The sequence below is a fragment of the Gouania willdenowi genome, chromosome 6 (genome assembly GCF_900634775.1).
Source record: "Gouania willdenowi chromosome 6, fGouWil2.1, whole genome shotgun sequence".
In the NCBI taxonomy this organism is placed as follows: Eukaryota; Metazoa; Chordata; class Actinopteri; order Blenniiformes; family Gobiesocidae; genus Gouania; species Gouania willdenowi.
This window is the reverse complement of record NC_041049.1, coordinates 61,882,780-61,902,185: the sequence shown is the minus strand read 5'-3', so window position 1 is coordinate 61,902,185 and position 19,406 is coordinate 61,882,780. Positions and strand designations below refer to the sequence as shown.

At 36.6% G+C, this 19,406-nt stretch overlaps 1 protein-coding gene across 1 annotated transcript; it reads left to right on the top strand.

Annotated features, from left to right (window-relative positions):
• Positions 1-221: 221 nt before the first annotated feature.
• arih1 (ariadne ubiquitin-conjugating enzyme E2 binding protein homolog 1 (Drosophila)) lies at positions 222-16,734 on the top strand. Its single transcript, XM_028449884.1, is given in 16 exon segments — positions 222-491; positions 494-648; positions 650-700; positions 4,860-4,927; positions 5,058-5,205; positions 6,642-6,734; positions 7,632-7,687; positions 9,221-9,287; positions 9,412-9,518; positions 9,606-9,648; positions 9,758-9,829; positions 10,271-10,401; positions 12,499-12,556; positions 13,012-13,272; positions 14,712-14,824; positions 14,901-16,734. Coding segments are annotated over 16 exon segments (1,587 nt in total). The 5' UTR covers positions 222-412; the 3' UTR covers positions 14,986-16,734.
• Positions 16,735-19,406: the final 2,672 nt, after the last annotated feature.

Here is a 19,406-nt window from a genome sequence, read left to right as displayed (position 1 = left end):
TATGTTTACTGTATGCAAGGGAACCGTGGTAAAGATTTATTACCAAAAATAAACGGGGAAAAAGAAACACATAACTTTTACTTTGAGTAATACAATTATTATAATTATATGAAAACATTATACATGTATGTATTTATCAAAGTAGAAAAATACTAAGGAAATATTTTTTAGTTTAACAATTGTTGGTGTGGATTTTTCTCTCGCCATTGGGGCCTGTGACGTCAGGCCGTCGTCACCCGGTGACGCTGCGTCTCTTTGTTGGCTGTTATCAGCGAGACGTTTTGTTGTTATTTTTCGCTGCAGCTGAAACTCAGGCTCGGATAATTCGGCTCAACGTTTCGTTCGGCAGTCACCGTCTCTTTCGCTGAGGTCCATTAGGTGTGCTGCTCGCAAGCTGAGAACCGCACTAGGAATGGACTCAGACGAGGGTTATAACTATGAATACGACGACGAAGAGGAGGAATGCAGGCGAGGACAGCGCCGAGGAGGAGCCGAGACGACACCATAGACCTCGGCGAGGTGGAGCTGGTCGACCCCGTGGTTGCCGGTGGGGATCGGGACGAGTGCGCCGAGACTGGCGGAGGGGGCCACGGCCCTGGCGACGAAGAGGAGGAGGACTACCGTTTCGAGGTTTTGACTGCTGAACAAGATCCTCCAGCATATGGTTGAGTGCATCAGGGAGGTCAATGAGGTCATCCAGGTGGGGTATTTTGGGATGTCAGGCCCGGGAAAGAGTGGGTTCCGAGCTGGGATGAACCGTGAATAGGCCCTGGACGTTAGCTTAGCCGTTAGGCATCTTAGGAGTAGTTTATGTGCTGGAAGTTCGCACCCTCACAGTTGCCCTGGTTTGTGTACGACAACAACTATTTATTGCCAACTAGTCCCATTTATTTTCATACACTGTCTAAAAGTAGAGTACGCGCCAGGGTACACTATTTATTATAAAAATGAGCTTCGGTTTGTTCCAGGAAGTAGCCTAATCCCTATTGAGAAGTTAACAGCAGCGCTTGCTAAGCTAACGCTAGCGCGCTACTAGGTGGCTGCTGAGCTAGTGCTAGCCGATGATAGCGAAGTTTGCTTTTTCTTAGGGGCTTCTCTTCATTCTTTAAGGAGTAAATTAAGTGATAATTAAGGTTAAGTATTACTTTCTCCCATTTTATAATCACCCGTAAGGGCCACAGACCATATTGTCAAACTCATTCTTGGTCGTATACAACCCTTAGTGCTTAAAATTATCTCGTACCCTACGTGCCTCTATATTCTTACGGCTCGTGTTGAAAGTAATTGTGTATAAATGTTTGTGAGTATATACGTTAATATAGTAGTTATAACAATATGATAGTTTTATTTACTCGAGACCGTCACGTTATTAATACACTGTAATAGTAGTAGTGTGGGCCAGATTTCTCTCCTTTCCTTTAACTACTCTGTAACTACCAATCAAAGCCGAACTTCAATGTTGTTTGTGAACGTTAGCCGAATTAGCATCTGATTAATGTCAGCGCTCCGTGTGATTATAAATGCATCTGCGGTTCAACTACAGTTGTAGAGGGTGTTCGTCTGCCGATATAATTACCCAGTCGATAAAATGTTTTATTGAAAAACATTTCTACTCCATTATTATGTACCATAGTGAGCTCCTGGCTTGGTCATCGAGGTAGTTAGCAAAGTTACAAACTGGATGAAATGCGATGACATAACCCATGTCTAAGGTTTGTTTTCAATAGAAAGAAAGAAAAAGATCATCGTTGGGTTTTATTTCAACATTTTACATTAGATATGTTACATTGCTGATCCTGGTACTTGATAATCTACCGGTAACTGGCCTCCATTTGCTTTTACATAGTTTCTCTAGGGCTCAGATTAAAATGGAAAGTGATCCCCACAGACCCACCACTGTGTTGGCTGAGGGAAGGAACAGTTTTTATTCAATCCTGATCAAATTTTGCTCCTTTAAATAACATCTAAAGACAATTTCTTTGATAACCTGAGGAAATGCAGCAGCATGATAACTAACTGGCAATGTCATTTTTTTAAAAGATGGCATGGCTTATATTTTTCTGATTTGTTGCTTTACTAAATCCTTTAAAATGCTACAGTTGAGAATTTGGTGTTTAGAATATAATAGAGTTAAAGTTACAAGCCATTTCAGAATGACAAATTTAAATGGTTAAATATTGGAAATGAATAATGACACTATGAACAGCCTAGTATAATAGATTTCAATTAAAACAATTCTCCCTCATTTACACAATCTTTGTGTTTAGTTGTCATAAATGTAGGGCTAATGATCATTACTCAAGGTTTCATTGCACCGTGTATTTTGTCCATCCCTTTATTTGCAGTCGTTAAAGTACATTGCAAATCTACACTCAAGTCCTAAAATTACTGATTTAATACTCGCTTTAGTTCAGTGCCTGCTGCAGTAAATTGGGTGAGACTGTACCAATTGAGTATATTTGAATCGTAAATAATATTAGGCGTAGAGAAGTAAATGTGCTTATGTTCAGGGTTCATGGTTTTTTCACATTATCATAAAAACAAAATTTGTTTCTCGGGACCAGCAGCATACGAGAAAGGAAGGAAATAAATATTAACCAAATTTATATGTTCTCATTTATTATAATGTTACAATGCAAGTTAAACTTAAATTTGAATAGTGATAATGCAGTGGTGACAAGATAATATCTATTAAGTCTGTGTCAGTAGGGTTTAGGTCTGTGGTTGAAAAAAATTATAATTTTCCTCACTCAGTGGAAATTCATCCTGCACATTTTAATTTGTAGATTTAACTTTAGAAGTGCTAAAAGTGGTTCTTTAATAGCTATAGACAATATTGGCCATGCTGCTGTCTTGTTTTTGTTTGTTTTTACCTTGACGGGTATTTATGGGTTCACAATCAGGTTACCTTTCTCACCCTCTAATCCGGGTCAGGATAGATGCTGGAGCCTATTTTTCCTCTCTGGACTGTGTACACTGTTTGCAGATTGCAGTCCACCACAGAGTTTACACCGGTCCATTTAGAGACCTCAACATTAACATACAAGCCATTCGACTGTGTGGTAGAAACACAACAGCTTCAGAAGGCCATATACTTAGCACAGGACAAGGTTTAAACCTACAACCACCCACATCACCAAGTATTTTTTTCAGGTTAATGCAGTAAATATAAAACATTTATCATGTGTTCAGGGTTCTCCATCATGTTTTTCAGAAAATGAATGTATTTGTCTATGGCTGCGGCATAAGTAAGACATTGTTTGTATTAGCGATTTTGCAGTTTCATGGTTACAATTCCCTTATCTAATCCTTTAGCAGCAAAGAACAACCTCAAGGCCTTTCTCAGCAGTAAAGCAAGTTTCACCATTGTCACTCTTGTGCAATTGTTATAATAATAAATGGTCTGTTGAAAAATTCTGTTTGACATTTAACATGCAATATTCAAATGTAGCAAAATCTACTGTATGTCTTTTTGTAACCTTTACTGAAATTATTAGTTTGTTTTTCCTTGAAATGCTACGTCTAAATGAAATGAGCAGCAAACTAATTTGAAAACGGTTTTGTGGTAATGGCTATGGCTGGGCAATATATCGAGATTTAAGATATATTGAGTTTTCTATTTTGGCGATATAGAAAACGACACTATCGCCTATATTGAGATATATATATATATTTTTTTTTTTTAACTTGTTTTTATTCATACAATCCCACAGTATAAATCACATACACATACAATTATTTAATATACATAGAGTGCAGTCAAACAGTGGCCTTTATTTTACAATGTTTCCATATTTTTTAGATATTTATTTTATAGTTTATTTTGTATTAAAATACTTGTTTTAGGAGTCACTGTTTTAGTTACTTCTCAGAACAGCATAAAAAGCACAGTTAGATGGATTTCTGAGTGCGTCCTAACCCAGACCTTCAGCTAAACAAGCTACACTACAGAACTCACTCACACGTGCTGTCCTTTACAGGAGAAAAAGACAAAAGTGGCACATATTGTGCAGCTGTTTGTTAATAAATGTACCTGTGTGGCATCTTTCATCAGCAAATTTAACCTAGAATTTGTCTTTCTTTTTCTTGCCATTTTGAGAAAAAATATCGATGTGATTTTTTTTTTTTTGGTACATATCGCCCAGCTCTAGTAACAGCTAATAATGATGGTGGGACAATATGGTGAATAGAGATTGTTGACTTGAGCCTTAGGCATTTTTTTTGTAATTCTTATATTGTTCCTATTACTAACTTGGTAATCCCTCAAGTCAGTCAGTCTGAGCCTTCTTGTGGATCTTGGTTTTTGTTAGCCATCAGACAAGTCTGATTGTATTGTTATAGGTGGAGACGATGTCTGCCAAATTCAAAAACTAGTGTAGGTATACTGAGTTATTTAACATTACATTTACATGATTACAATGTCATTTATCCAAAGCGATGTACAACACAAGCAATTAGGTTTAAGGGACTTTATCAACATCACACAGCGATGGTCCAGGTGGATTCGAACCAGTGACCCCTCCGATTACAAGCCATACGCAACCGTTACACCACCGCTACATGTTCATAGTTTATACAATCATGGACAGCAGGGCACAGCAATCACTGTGTGAAAGGAATTAGATACTCTTTACATTTTTCAAAGGAAGACTGAAATTTTGACACATAAAATGCTTATTGTGATTCATGGGCCACTCGTGTTTTTTTAGCTCAGGATTTTACAAATAAATTCACAATAACTTGGTCACATGATTGTTAATGCTTGACCTTCTTTTTAATTTTGACAGTGAACACAACAGGCTAATATGTGATGGTTAATGTTAAATAAAAGATTCTTATCAAAAATTTCCTGTTTTTAGAATCCTGCTACAATAACAAGAATCCTTCTCAGTCATTTCAACTGGGATAAAGAAAAGCTTATGGAAAGGTAAGAATTTCAAAATTATATTATGGCCCGAACTTTCCCAAATTTGCATCCCAGTAAGTACATTTACGTGGGTAAAGGTTTTCCTTGATTCTGTAAGTGAATTTGTTTGTTTTTGTTTGAATCTGTGAAGGTACTTTGATGGTAACCTGGACAAGCTTTTCTCTGAGTGTCATGTCATCAACCCAAGTAAAAAGGCTCGCATCCGTTTTCCTATCAACACACGATCCTCTGCACAGGACATGCCATGCCAGATCTGCTACCTGAACTTTCCCAACTCAGTGAGTCACAGAACGACTGCAGCGTTTACAGCACTTGCTAAATGCACATCCTGTTGTGTTATTACACTAGGGAATTGCTTATGTGTAATACAATACCAAAGCAATTCCTTGTCTGTGTGTAGAGCCTCAGATTTTCCATTTCAGAGCTTACCCACTTCAGTGACATTTGGCCAAAATGTGTGATATTGTCTTAAAACGTGTGTGTTTAGTCCAAATCATTAAGCTATTTCCATTTCAGGAGGTGAATGCAGTCATATTGCGTTATATTATAATCACATTTTGCAGAAGATTTGGCATTTTCTTAAGCTTTTCACCACAGATTGCAACAAAGTTCCTTTATTTCCTGTACTTTTTACTAATTAACGATTAGTCATTAACTAACACATTTGTTTTCATGCAGATGATTAATTTATTTCATTAAATATGTCTGTTGCATTATGAAACATGTTATTTATTTTCTGTTAGTTCATTTCATACATGCACAGAATTTCTTTTTTGTTTTTTGAAGCTTTTTGTTTCCTGTTTACTGGGGTAAATGTGTGATGTTGTCCCAAGACATGCATGTGAGGGTATATTTCATGTCGTATTACAATTTTCCGCTGATTTTGTTCAAAAGTAATTATAATTTCAAAAAAGAAAAAAAAACAGTTTCTGAAAGTTAATTCCATATTTTTCATTCGCGATCACAGTAAAAATCAGATGCCCTATGTGTGCATTTACTATTGACTAGTGCAGGGATCGTACTGCCACCAAAATAATGGCATACGCAACCTCTTTCAGCGTGTGCAAGTAAGAATTTCATCTACTGCAAGAGCATATGTTTTAATGCTCCTCTAATCAGGCGCTGTATTTTACATTATCGTTGAAAGTTGTTCCTTTTTCATTTTCTCCTGTTTTAAAGAGACAGACCCGTCGTCGACACATGCAGCACATATGCACACCACACACCTCAGGGTCTGAGTCGAGTGGAGCGAGGCACTCCCATATACTTTGTTTAATATCGCTCACATTAATACCTGTCTCTTCTTTTTTTGCATTGACCGGGTTAGTTTTAGAAGTGGAAATTTTACCAGTGGGAAAAGTTACTGTAGAGCTGTGTTTTGTCATCCAAAAACCTCCTGACCAAAACAAACTTTTAATGACAAAATCCATAAAACTGTTTTGTATGTAATAACATACAGTGTTTCCCCCAACTAATACATTTTAATAGGTTGTTTACATCTCTGAAAAAGAACACCAAAAAGATTAGCTATGTGCTTATTATTATTTTGAAAAGCCCAAAAACCTTTTATTTTGCTCTGTGAAGCTCTATGTCAATATCTACCATAGCTGTTTTCTCTTAACAACATTGTTTTTGTTTTATACAGTGTTTTTGTTTTATACAGTGTTCAATTTTTGTGTCACATAGAAGTTAAAAAACGTTTTTTCTTTTGCAGTACTTCACTGGACTGGAGTGTGGACACAAGTTCTGCATGCAGTGCTGGGGAGATTATCTAACCACCAAAATCATAGAGGAAGGAATGGGACAGGTATTAACACATATTTATCCAAAATAAATGTATTGAACTGTTTTCTAACGGCAAAAGAAGTTTTGAGCAACTGCCTTTCCTACTGGTCACATTATGTTTATTCTTTTTGTTTTTTGACTAAAAAATGGCTTGATTTCCATTGGTTTTCTTCAGTAATACCAATACATGCTTCAGTTTAGTTTTTTATATTGCTGTCTTTATAAGATTAGATGTGTTTCCTAGTTTTTTTCCATCCTTTTTTTGTCCATTGTACCCTCTTTGCCGTTTCTTTTGAATCAGGTGTACCCCCTCTACTCTTTCATATGCTCTTTCATTTGTGCATCAGTGAGCTCTCCTGAACTCCTTCCTGTGTCTTGAACATTAGTTTCCTAAGGCTTAATCCACAAACTCAAATACTAAGTGCATTTAAAAAAAAAAAAAAAAGAAACTTTCACAAGTTTAAATGCTGTCTTCTTTGTAAAACAAACTAATTATTGTCTCCTAATGTCAGAAGTGTGACTAAATGGCCTCTACAGCATGAATTAATTCTGTTTGAATAAATTACACAATTTAGCAATATAATTGTTAGTTTGTGGTAAGTCTGTCCAACAAAAAAAAATACCTAAAATGGAAATAGGAAGGTTTACTTATTATTTTTGAGTTGATTGATGGATGTAGTACCCTCAGGTTGGAAATCACTGCCCTAAAGGAAAGTTGAAAACCGCACTTTCTGTTATACTTAATCAATTGTAATGAACATAATGATTTTCCTTCAATAAATAGTTCTTCAAAAATGTCACTTTAGTACTAGAAGCTGGAACATCCTAAAATGTGACTTTCTCAATAGTAACTAACGGCTCCTTTTTTCTTCACTTGGTTTTCAATAACTGTCTGACTTTTCTTTGTGTGTCTCCTCAGACCATTTCTTGTCCTGCCCATAGTTGTGACATTTTGGTTGATGACAACACAGTCATGTGAGTATTTGATGATGGCAATTATTTTTTCTGTTGGTGCATTTTAGTCTGTAATAATAATAATAATCTGTAGCAATCTTGAAATAATTCCAGTAATGAAAACATGCATTACTTGGCTGTAAGCCCTGTTGATTAGAATTTAAATAAAATGCGTGTTTAATTAAGATTTTGATTACCGTTATCTGTTTAGTAGATTTCACTGTTGTAGTTGAGCTTGTTGTGCTCAGAACTGTCGCGGACACTAATCTTCTGCTTCAACTCTAAGCTGACAGTAATTGTCTTAACCTACATAGTGATATCACTGACCAGCAGTTGACCTTGGAAGGTTTCCTGTCTCCATTTGAGTATCGATATCATTGTTGTTTGTATAGCTCCGAGGACCATACTATTATTATTATTATTATTATTATTATTATTATTGAACGTTTCACTCTGTAACGCAAAGGGTCAAGGTTCAAATGTTTTAATCAAATGTCGATCAGTACAAAATGGAAGGAGTGCATAGGGGCTGGGGACTTCAAAGGTCACAAGGTCATTTGTGATAAACACAGACCTAAAGGGAATCTTACAAAGGACTTGTGAGCGGATATGGTTACAATGATCAAAATATTTTTCACTCCATTTGCTGCTGTTCCCTGATCAATGATAACGAAGGTGATCAGTGATTATTAGGCATTAGACGGCTCCTGCATTAAAGGATCTTTTTCAAAAATGGAACCTAAAGGTGACATGATGGAAAGACAAACTTATCGCCATCATGTTTCCTACATCGCAGCCCCCTGAACCCGCCGTGATCTTTGTTACCGCCACATGGCAGTAGCTGGGTTTCCATTCCAGATTTTCGCAAAATAAAAGCAATATTCCTAAATGTCAAAAAAGTATAATTGCGCTTTGAACGTGTTTCCATTGAAAGTTGTTTTGGAGCCTCGTAGCTCCAGTAAAATCTCATCTCGTGAGACTTTGCTGCAGATAAATGGACGCTCCAAACCTCCTTATAGCACTGTATTCCTTTGTAGTTTCACGTCTAATGTGGCACTAATAATTTTTAAGTTTAATGCTAAGAAATGTCTGGTTCTCCTCTCCTGTCCACACGTATTGTGTATTGTGTTTCGTGTCGCCTCGACACACAGTCAGGATTTTAAATAGGCGTGCTTATGGTTACGTACGGGTCTACTACCATGTAGAAAGGTACCCGCGTTAGGCTTTGGAACCTCCATGGTTTGACAGGTGTTGTTTTTATCAGTAAAATCAGTAGATCCACATTTTCCTTAATTTCCTCTTATTTTCATACTTTGTAACTACGAAAGAGTTTATTTGCCTAAATTTTTGCGCTCACAAGAAGGACATTTTTATAAGTAACTTATTTCAGTCTGATGCAACATTGGCTGCTCAAGCTAAAGTAATTGGTAATGCAAATATTTGTGATAAATGGAGCAGAATAAAAGTTGAATATTTATTATGAATTACTGACGCCCCACATTTTCTTTTATATACCACTCTATAAGCCTTAATATGATCTAATATTTCTCACAGGCGCCTCATAACGGATTCAAAGGTGAAGTTGAAGTACCAGCATTTAATTACCAATAGTTTTGTAGAGGTAAGGATTAGCATCAATTTTCTTCTATAATGAAGTTATTTTTGCTTGTGTGAGCTGCATTTAAACAGTGTTTGTCCCCAACAGTCAAGTTTTCTAATAACAAGTAATTGTTTTTTTTTCCCAGTGTAATCGACTGTTAAAATGGTGCCCTGCACCAGACTGCCATCACGTTGTCAAAGTCCAGTACCCAGACGCCAAACCAGTCAGGTGCAAGTGTGGTCGCCAGTTCTGGTAAGAGACTAGAGTGTCTTCTAATTCCTAGTGAACGCGATGTGTTCAGTGTTCATGTTGTGCTTTTATGTGGATGTCTTTTTCCAGCTTTAACTGTGGGGAGAATTGGCATGATCCTGTGAAGTGTAAGGTACGCTGAACACAAAACCAGAACCTTATCCTTGGGCTAAAAGTAAAGTTATGTTTGGAATCAGCACCTTTTTTTGTGATGATTTGCATTTTTATATTTGCATTTGCAGTGGTTGAGGAAATGGATAAAGAAATGTGATGATGACAGTGAAACGTCAAACTGGATCGCAGCAAATACCAAGGTTTGAAATCACTTGTGCTTTCCTATGAGCTTTTTTCTAATTAAAACTAAAGGATGTTGCCAGAAAATAAAACCTGAAACTTGAATTAAGACTATTAATGACGATGGTTATTTCTATTTTGTTCTTTAAGGATTGCTCATATGGTTTAGGTTACAACTTTTGAGTTTAATATTAAGAGTGTTCCAAATAGATAAATCCACACTATCTGAGCTTTTCAAAGTAGTCTGGAATGTTCTCTTTCTAAAGTTCAGTTCCCCCCACAAATCATACTCCCCTTGTCTACTTGACAAATATCGTAATACAGTTTTTGGCAGTGTTCTGTATTTAGCTTTATACTTAATTTGAGATGTTTTAAACTTAATAAAACCCATAAACTTAATTTCTTTAGACTGGGTTTCAGGTTACGAATTCTAAAAGTCAGCACTTCCTTTCTGCAAACAGGAGTGTCCAAAATGCCATGTGACCATTGAGAAAGACGGCGGCTGCAACCACATGGTGTGTCGAAACCAGAACTGCAAAGCTGAGTTCTGCTGGGTCTGTCTCGGTCCATGGGAACCTCATGGCTCAGCTTGGTGAGGAAGTTTGACTAATGTGTTGGTCAGAGGTTCCAGTCTTTGTTGTTCTCATACGTTTGGCGTCTCCCTGCTCCCACACAGACACGTCTGATTAATGTCATCTATTGAAATCAGTTCAATGCTGATCCTATCACCACCATAAACACTTCCACTAACCACAACAACCCTGTTGTCCATCAGCTCCACTGGCTCCTCGTCAACATTAGCATTATTGTCAGGAATTTCCTGCTCATATCTTAAAGCCACCCCTCTTTAAAAAAAAAAAAAATCTCCCATACATTTCTGGTTAATGTTCCTTTGTCTTTTTTCTGTTTCCTCTTCGCTTGGTCATATTTGGTTCTTTTATTTTTAATTAGATTTTTAAAATCTGTTTGTCCAGATGATTTTCGAAATCTGCATTCCACCACCCCCCCGGAAATGTATTCATTGTTTACTTTTTAGTTTTTTTGAATTCATACACTTTTTTTTATTTCTGTCTTGTGTTGTCGCTTTTATTCATATGGTTATTGTAGTTGTTATTATTATCTATTACTATCTCCTTTCCCATCTCCTAAAGGAGTTAGGGAAAGCAGATCATGTTGTTTTGACAATCAGACGCACTTCCACTAGGTGACGTAATAATCAGACGGCTCGAAGGTTAGTGACGTCTTTCATTTCCGAAAATGGACTAAAAGCACATTCATAACACTTTCTGCTGGTATAATATCAATAATCACAAGGTTTAAATGTAAATCAAAGGAAAAGAGGCTACCAGGCTACGAGGAACAAAAGTTAAAAAGTCAAATCGACATGAATCCAAAAATACGTTTGATTTTATGAAATTGTTACATTTATGAAAGATATAAGCCTACATAATGTTGTAGGCATGCAAATGTACAATAGCTTGTCCCTTTAAATGTTGACGCTGCAAGGAATTATGTATATTATCAGATTATAACTGACATGAAACAGACACTCTGGTTCAGGAAAAAAGGATCAGAGACATTTTAAACCACATTATGTTTTATTCAACATATTTTATATTTCTGAGTGAAAGGTGAGTGTGAGCAACCATTCTCAATGTGACGTTCTTTAGTTTAACTTTTGTTCCTCGTAGCCTCTTTTCCTTTGATTTACATTTAAACGTTGTGATTGTTTAGATTATATCAGAGGAAAGTGTTATAAATGTGCTTTTAGTCCATTTTTGTAACGGCAGACGTTACTAACCTTTGCGGCCGTCAGATTATTAAGTCATCTAGTGGAAGTGCGTCAGATTATCAAAACAAATGTGATGGCCTTTTCCTAACTCCTCTCCTAACACTTTTCCTCAACTGCATGATGTCATTGTTATGGAAAAGTGGATAAGAAAGGAGATAGGACGCAGCCCCAGTCTCATTCAGTCTCTGTGAGAGGGGGTGGGGCCTCAATATTACTTGAAGCATGGCCAGCATATGCATTTACGCTTCCACTACGGCCTGAAGGCTTTCCTGCTGCCACAGTGGCCTGAGTGCTTGAAATTCCAATTCCAATGGTAGAGAACACATGCAGTTGAAAGGCTGTACTTGCATTATTGATATGTTATCTTTACAGTAGTTGTTAATTTGGTTTCCTATTATTATTGTTTATTGGCAATAATTTATGGGACAATATATCATCCAGAAAAATGTTGTATTGTTAGTTCTGTGAAGTTTTTGTTTTTATTAAAAATCTAGGTAAGACGATGACTTGCTAATAATAAAATGGTTCATTTTAGGTAGAACTGCTGATTATTTCTTATGAAATGGGCGACCGTGGCTCAGGTGGTAGTGGGTCGTCTTCTGATGGAGAGGTTGGGGGTTCAATCCCAGTACCTGACTATGTGTCGAAGTGTCCTTGGGCAAGACACTGAACCCAAAGTTGCTCCCAGTGGTCGACTAGCGCCTTGCATGGTAGTCCTGTACCACTGGTGTGTGAATGTGAGAGTGAATAGGTGAATGAGCTGATATGTAAAGCGCTTTGAGACTGCTTCAGTGTGGTGATAAAGCGCTATATAAAATCAAGTCCATTTTACCATTTACCATGATCTGGCAGCACAAGTGCCAAGTTTATAATATTATTTGTCTGGATACATTTCAGGTACAACTGCAATCGCTACAATGAAGATGATGCCAAGGCAGCCAGAGATGCTCAAGAGGTAATAGCTTTGAACCTTTTATAGTCCAACCATCTATTATCAGTTTGTTTATTTTATTTAAATCCCCATTAGCTATAATGCAAAAGCAGTAGCTATCCTTCCTGGGGTCCACATCAGACTATACATGCATTACAGTTACGAAGTACAACAAACAGATTAGATAAGAAGTACAAATAACATTCACACAAAAAAGAAAATATAACCAAAATAAAACACAATAACCAAAGCATACATAATACATAACAACATTAATCGAAATTCACACAACATAGAAATACAAATATGAAAGTAAACTAATAATTGTGCGTGATTGAATCCATCATTTAGAAAGCAAACGAATGTTTCCAGATTTTTCATTGATTTGTTTTTTATTTCTACTCTTTATGGTGAGGTATAGTTTGTAGCTTTTGACATGTTTGCCTTTGCGTTGACATTTATTTTTGTGTTGTGTGCAGCGTTCTCGGGCAGCCTTGCAGAGGTACCTGTTCTACTGCAACCGCTACATGAACCACATGCAGAGTCTGCGCTTTGAGCACAAGCTCTACGCTCAGGTCAAGCAGAAGATGGAGGAGATGCAGCAGCACAACATGTCCTGGATCGAGGTGCAGTTTTTGAAGAAGGCAGTGGATGTTCTGTGCCAATGCCGCTCCACGCTCATGTTCACTTACGTCTTTGCCTTCTACCTCAAGAAGAACAACCAGTCTATTATTTTTGAGGTAAGACCGGTTTGCAATTATTTTTTTAAATGAAGATTTAAATTTTGTAGAATATCATTCAGCGATTTTTAAGGGTGCAACAATTAGTTGACTCTGTCGACAAAAATGGAGGTAGTCACCGACAAATGTAGTAATCGACAATTGTCGGTTACATCATCACTTGTCTTTTTCAAGCTGTAGACGGAGCTGAAAATTGTTTTCCATGAGGAGCGGCTCATCTTACCTTCTATATATCTGTGCTGAGAGCTGTATGCACGTTACGCCCTCGATTTAGCCAAGAATGGCCCTAAAAACCTCGCTCCACAGGCCAAAAATTCCCTTTAAGTCTTTTGTCTTCCATAAAGTATCAGCCCATGAAGAATAACTCTTTGAGTCAGCAGTTTTTTTTAATGTGTAAATGTTATTACTGAAGCAGGTTCTTGTGATGATGTATTCAACTTCATTTGCCTTTGTAAGGAGCCTGTTGGGAATAGTTTTATTTATTATTTATTGTAAGTTTTATTGTTGCCATGAGTATTACCAGATACATTTTTAGTCTATATCGCCCGACCCTAGTCTGGTAGTATTTCACCCTCGACATCAATAAAAAAGCTAACCTGTCCAAAGCCAAATCTAAAAGATTGTAGCAGCATTGAGCAAATACTTGTACATTTTATCATCCGATTAGTCGATTAATTGTTCCAATAATCGATGTTAATTGCAGCCCTAGCGATTATTAAAATTTAAATAAATAAATCAGCTGGTTTCTCCCGAATCCACCCACAATTCATGATAGGATAAATGTAGTAAATTAAATGTATTTTATGGAAAGGATTATTTTCTCTCTTTGTCTTCAGAAAAACACATTAGTTTAGTTGTGGATCAGATACTTTAACCCTTCACAGACAGGAGGAGTGGATGGTTGACTGTAATTCTGGGTGTATACTTTATTGTTGAATGTCCTATTGGACCTAATGATTGCTTTGTATTACTTATGATTGTATTCTAAATCTTCCTGGAGGACCTTTCTTCATTTATTTTGTGTATATACCTGTATATAATTATCTTTCCCGTTTCTGGAGTTTTCTAAAGTAATTCACTTGACTGCCTGTATTTTGTTCCTTGTTTTGTAGCATAAAAATCCTAATTGTGAGCGGTAAAAGATGTACCAATGTATGTTGTCTGAAAGTGTGCACTGTATTTTAATGCTCTCACAAAATAAAAAATAAGAAAAATAACATACTCCCCACATACATTTTGATCACTTTGGCACAGTTTACAGATTGTGTACAGGAATGAACTTATGACATTCATTCATTTCTGTTTGGCTAGTTTTTGTTGCTAAAGGGCAGAATTCACCTTTGTTAAGCAAAGAGCAAGTGTCTGTTGGGTAAAACGCTGCATTAGCGCGCCATACTGTGTTCAATAAACCCATGTTTATCCTAATATGTGTTCAACAGAACAACCAAGCCGACTTGGAAAATGCCACTGAGGTGCTGTCAGGCTACCTAGAGAGAGACATCTCCCAGGATTCCTTGCAAGACATCAAGCAGAAAGTGCAAGATAAGTACAGGTCAGTCAAAGTTCCCAGTCTGCTGGGTTTGTGTATTCCAGGATCTGCTAATAAAACTACACTGTTCTGTCCACAGATACTGTGAGAGCAGGCGAAGAGTGCTGCTACAGCACGTCCATGAAGGCTATGAGAAGGACCTGTGGGAGTACATTGAGGATTGAGGACACGTCCCGATGCAAAGGACTCTCGTGGATCTCGGCAAACTAGAGCGCTGATGCAATTAAACTGGGCAGCACGTTCCTGCTGCCGCCTCTCCTTTGGCAAAACCAACCACTTTTGCATAATTTTTTCCTGGATTTCTTTAACAAAATCTTCAAAGTAAATTGTATTAAAATGAACTGTAGTCATAAAAAGAAAGTGTACAACAGTATTGTTAGTAACAGAATGGGAGAGAGAGAGAGCGGAAAATCCATCTGAAAAGAATGCATCCTTTTGGTTTGTATTGTAATACCTCCCCGGAACTATCCTAGTTTTCTCTCTTTTTTTTGGTTTTGTTTTTATTTTTTTTGTTTTTTTGTTTTTTTTTGCTTGTGAATCTTTTTTTATTTTTATTTTTTTTTTTTTTCCGGTTTTTTGACATTTGTTTCCCATTAGTGTGAAAATGTTTTCAACACAGCTTTAATTGTCCTGGCCATGTCTGCAATATGTGGTGAGATCTTCGTCGTGCGGGGAGGGGTGGGGGGTTGGGGGCTGAACGTTGATCAGCCGACTGCAAAAAGGGGCAATGACATTTCAGAGGGGCAAAGGAGAAAATATACATAAAAAGAACAAAATAGTGAGTCTGTATTTTTCAATTTGTAAATAGTCCATATGCATGGAAGTTAAAGAAGAAGAGTGGCACGTGTTTGCATAATTTTGAATATTTATTCTTTACCGATGCTGAAAACCGGTGTACTTTTGCCACGTGGGTTGAGTTTGTTCCCTCCCTCTGTAGACTGGGAGGTTAGAGGTTTTTGGCAATAAGACATTCGTCCTGTCATCCCCGAGTTGTGCACAGAAGACACCTTATCAGTTCCTCCAAGGAGACTGATAGAACATTTACGGACTCAGCGAAAGTGTGTAATTAAGTTAGAAAACACAGAGCAGAGAAGGTTTTACAGGTTAGAATTGAAGGTGGAACACACCCGCTTTATACCCCTCTATGGTAACCTTTTTGCTGGGTCGTCTTAGTTGTTTTTAGAGGTGTTTAACATTTAAAGACTTTACTAATTATTTGCAAGAGCCAAACTGAGTGACATTCACTCCTTTCTTTCTTTATTTTTATTTTTTCCCCTCTTCCTTGAGGTTGCCCCGTTGAGGCTCAGTTTGCACCGCAGAGACGGAGCCAGAGTTTGTGCTGTAGTTGGATCAGGCGTTTGCTTTACTCTTGCAGGGAACATCTGGACGGCTGAGTGAGAAACATCTGCCTTGCACTGATGCTGAGAATTGCTTTAAACTAAGCGACACAAGTTGGACTAAAGCGATCCTTGTGCACACGGGGACTATAGGACAAACTTCTAAAGGTTGTCAGTTTTTTTGTAACGCATTCATCCTTTTGCATTAAAAACTGTATTTTTCGCAAACGATTAAGGTTTCAACGTTGAAATGTCCCCCCCGCCCCCCCCCCAGCTTTTTTTCATTGTCCTGCATGATTGCCACTTTGGTTGTGAAGTCCCCTGTTTGTACCGTTAAATGCTTTATTCACGTCTCTGAAAGCAGCATCAGCACCAGACTGACCGACAAGGACGTGTTTACACAGGCAGAGGACCACAACAAAGTGTCAGCCATCATGAAAACACACCCACTTCCTCCAGTTTCTAATCTTTTGGGATATTATTTCCCAAAAATGCTTCTTATGTGTTCAAACTTATTTTATCCTAGCAAATTATAAACTGTATTGTTTATTTGAATAAATGTCATGATAAATCTCACCACCAGAGTTGACTTCTATGAAAGCCGTTAGTGTAAACTTGCTGAATCATCATTACTAGCACAAACCTCCATAATGCACTTAAGCAGTGTCCCTTTGCACAGTATATATCAGACATGGTTAACTGGCGGCCCTTGATGTAATTTGGTGCGCCCCCCCAACGTAAATCCACGAAATGACAGAAAAATACACAAAACTACCAATAAAACATGCACACTTAGAATGTGATTCCATAAAACATGCAGAAAAAATACACAATGATAAAATGCAATATATACAAAAATTACTCAAACATTAAAGAAAAATAAACACAAAACAAAAATATACAAAAGCGTATAAAAACAAACCCTGTGTTTTCCTGCATTAATGCTCAGATTGGTCATTGTTCTAAATGTTGACATGAATGTTGATAATGTGGCTCTTGAATCAAACAATCTCAAAGTGCTGTGATAAAAGTTGCCCATCATTAGTCTCAAGGAAATCATCGTTGGATGTCTCCTCATCCAACGATGGCTCCTCCTGTTTCAGTCACATGGTATCAGAAATAAGCTGTAGCTGCAATTATTCATGATGTGATTTTTATGATGCGTACCAGGAGAAAAAGTAGATTTGTTTTAAAGAAATGAAAATTGCCAATTGTTAAACACCGTTATGGTATGAGTGAAGTGCTCTAGGCACCCAATAAAACAGGGATTCTAAACCTTGGGGTCACGAGACACTGGGATGGGGGTCGCCAAATGCCTTTAAACAACTAAGAATATTCTTTTGAACAACTTGAGCCAATTTTTGGTAATTGTTTACCCTTTTTCTGCAACTACACCCAACTTGCCATATTTGAACCTATTTTTTATCACTTTGTCTTGCCATATTCTTGCTCCTTTTAATGCATTTTTGCTACATTTCTCCCATTTTCTGCTACTTCTCCATCACATTTCAATGCCTTTTCTGCACATTTTTTCTACTTTCAAGACATTTTTGCCACTTTTAAACCCTGTCCACCACTTTCCCACCTAATGTTGCATATGGTAACCCATATTTAACCTCTTCACCATAATTTATGCTTATTTTTGCAAATTTAACCACATTCACAATTTGCCATGCCCACTGTTCCTACTTTTAAGCCAATGTTGACACTTTTAACCCTTTTTACCACTTTTTCTGTCTGTTTTTGCCCACTCTAATTTGCAACTTTTAACTAATTTCTTTTTTTTTTGTCCCATTTCACCACCTTTTCAACCATTTTTGGTCACTTATAACTCTTTTTATTTCTAATTAAACCAATAATTTACATCTTTAAGATGATTATATACTATGGCCCAAATAATAATAAACTTCTTGAATAACAGTGGATATTATTCAGACAAATAAATAAATAAATGTGGTCATCACAGATTCATAGAACAATGAACATCATTTTGCTGACTTTATGGATGGACCCCAAAAATCTCTCCCCTTTATTCCCCCTCATAGATGGCCCTGTCTGCACATGACTGTTCTTCAATGTTCATGTCTGTGTTCAACCTCCTTCAGGTACAGTGGGGGTCCCTGGTCTCTGGGGGGTCGTGGGCTGAAAAGGTTGAGAACCACTGCAATAACACATTGGATGGTTATAGTAGCTCTGTTGTTGTAGAAGTGGGTGAAAGTAAAAAATTAGACATAAAAAGCAACTTTAGAATGACTCAGCGTTGTATAAATGAAGTCCTATTTTTATGTTTAACCTGTGGTAATGATGAGTGGAAAAGCAGAATCCCATGATATAGATGTTTTTTTTGTTTTTTCATCTACTAATGTCAGCACAGATGATTAATTAGCTGTTTGCCACATGGTGGAGACAAAGATGGTCTAATCACTATTTAGTTGCTCTATCCTCACAAACCATTATGGTTACTGAGAGGTGAGGATTACACTGAATAATTCAATAATAATACAAACATTTTTTGAATTATTCTTTTTCAAATGAAAAATACCACAGATTATCTCAAACGTCTATGTTCTGCACTTTCACTTCCTTAAATATAAATCTAGTTAAATAAACTACAGTTTAAAAATTAAATAAGTAAATAGCTAAATAATTAAATACCAGTAATAATAAAAATATTTTTTGTAATTATTTTTTTTCAAATTAAAACACCACACACAATCTCAAACAACTATAGTCTACACTTTCACTTCCTCAAATATAAATCTAGTTAAAGAAACTACAGTATAAAAATTAAACGAGTAAATAATTACAGTAATAATATAATTACCAGTAATAATAAAAATACATTACCTCACCTCTCAGTAACCATTATGGTTAGCAATATTTGTAGTAGTAGTAGTAGTATTTGTTGTAGTAGTAGTATTTGTAGTAGTAGTAGTCATAGTAGTATTTGTTGTAGTAGTGTACTTTTGTGTCAATTTTCATGAATCTTCAATGAATTAATTTTTTTTTAAGAAAAATTAATTGAAAGAAAGAAAGAAAGAAAGAAAGAAAGAAAGACTGCCATGAACTATACATTCGGAAAGCGCAGGGAAACATAAATCTAGTTAAATAAACCACGGTATAAAAATGTAATATGTAAATAGTTAAATAATGAAATACCTGTAATAATAGATATTTTTGTAATTTTTTACATTATTCTTTTTAAAATGCAGCACAATCTGTATTCTATACTTTCACTTCCTAAAATA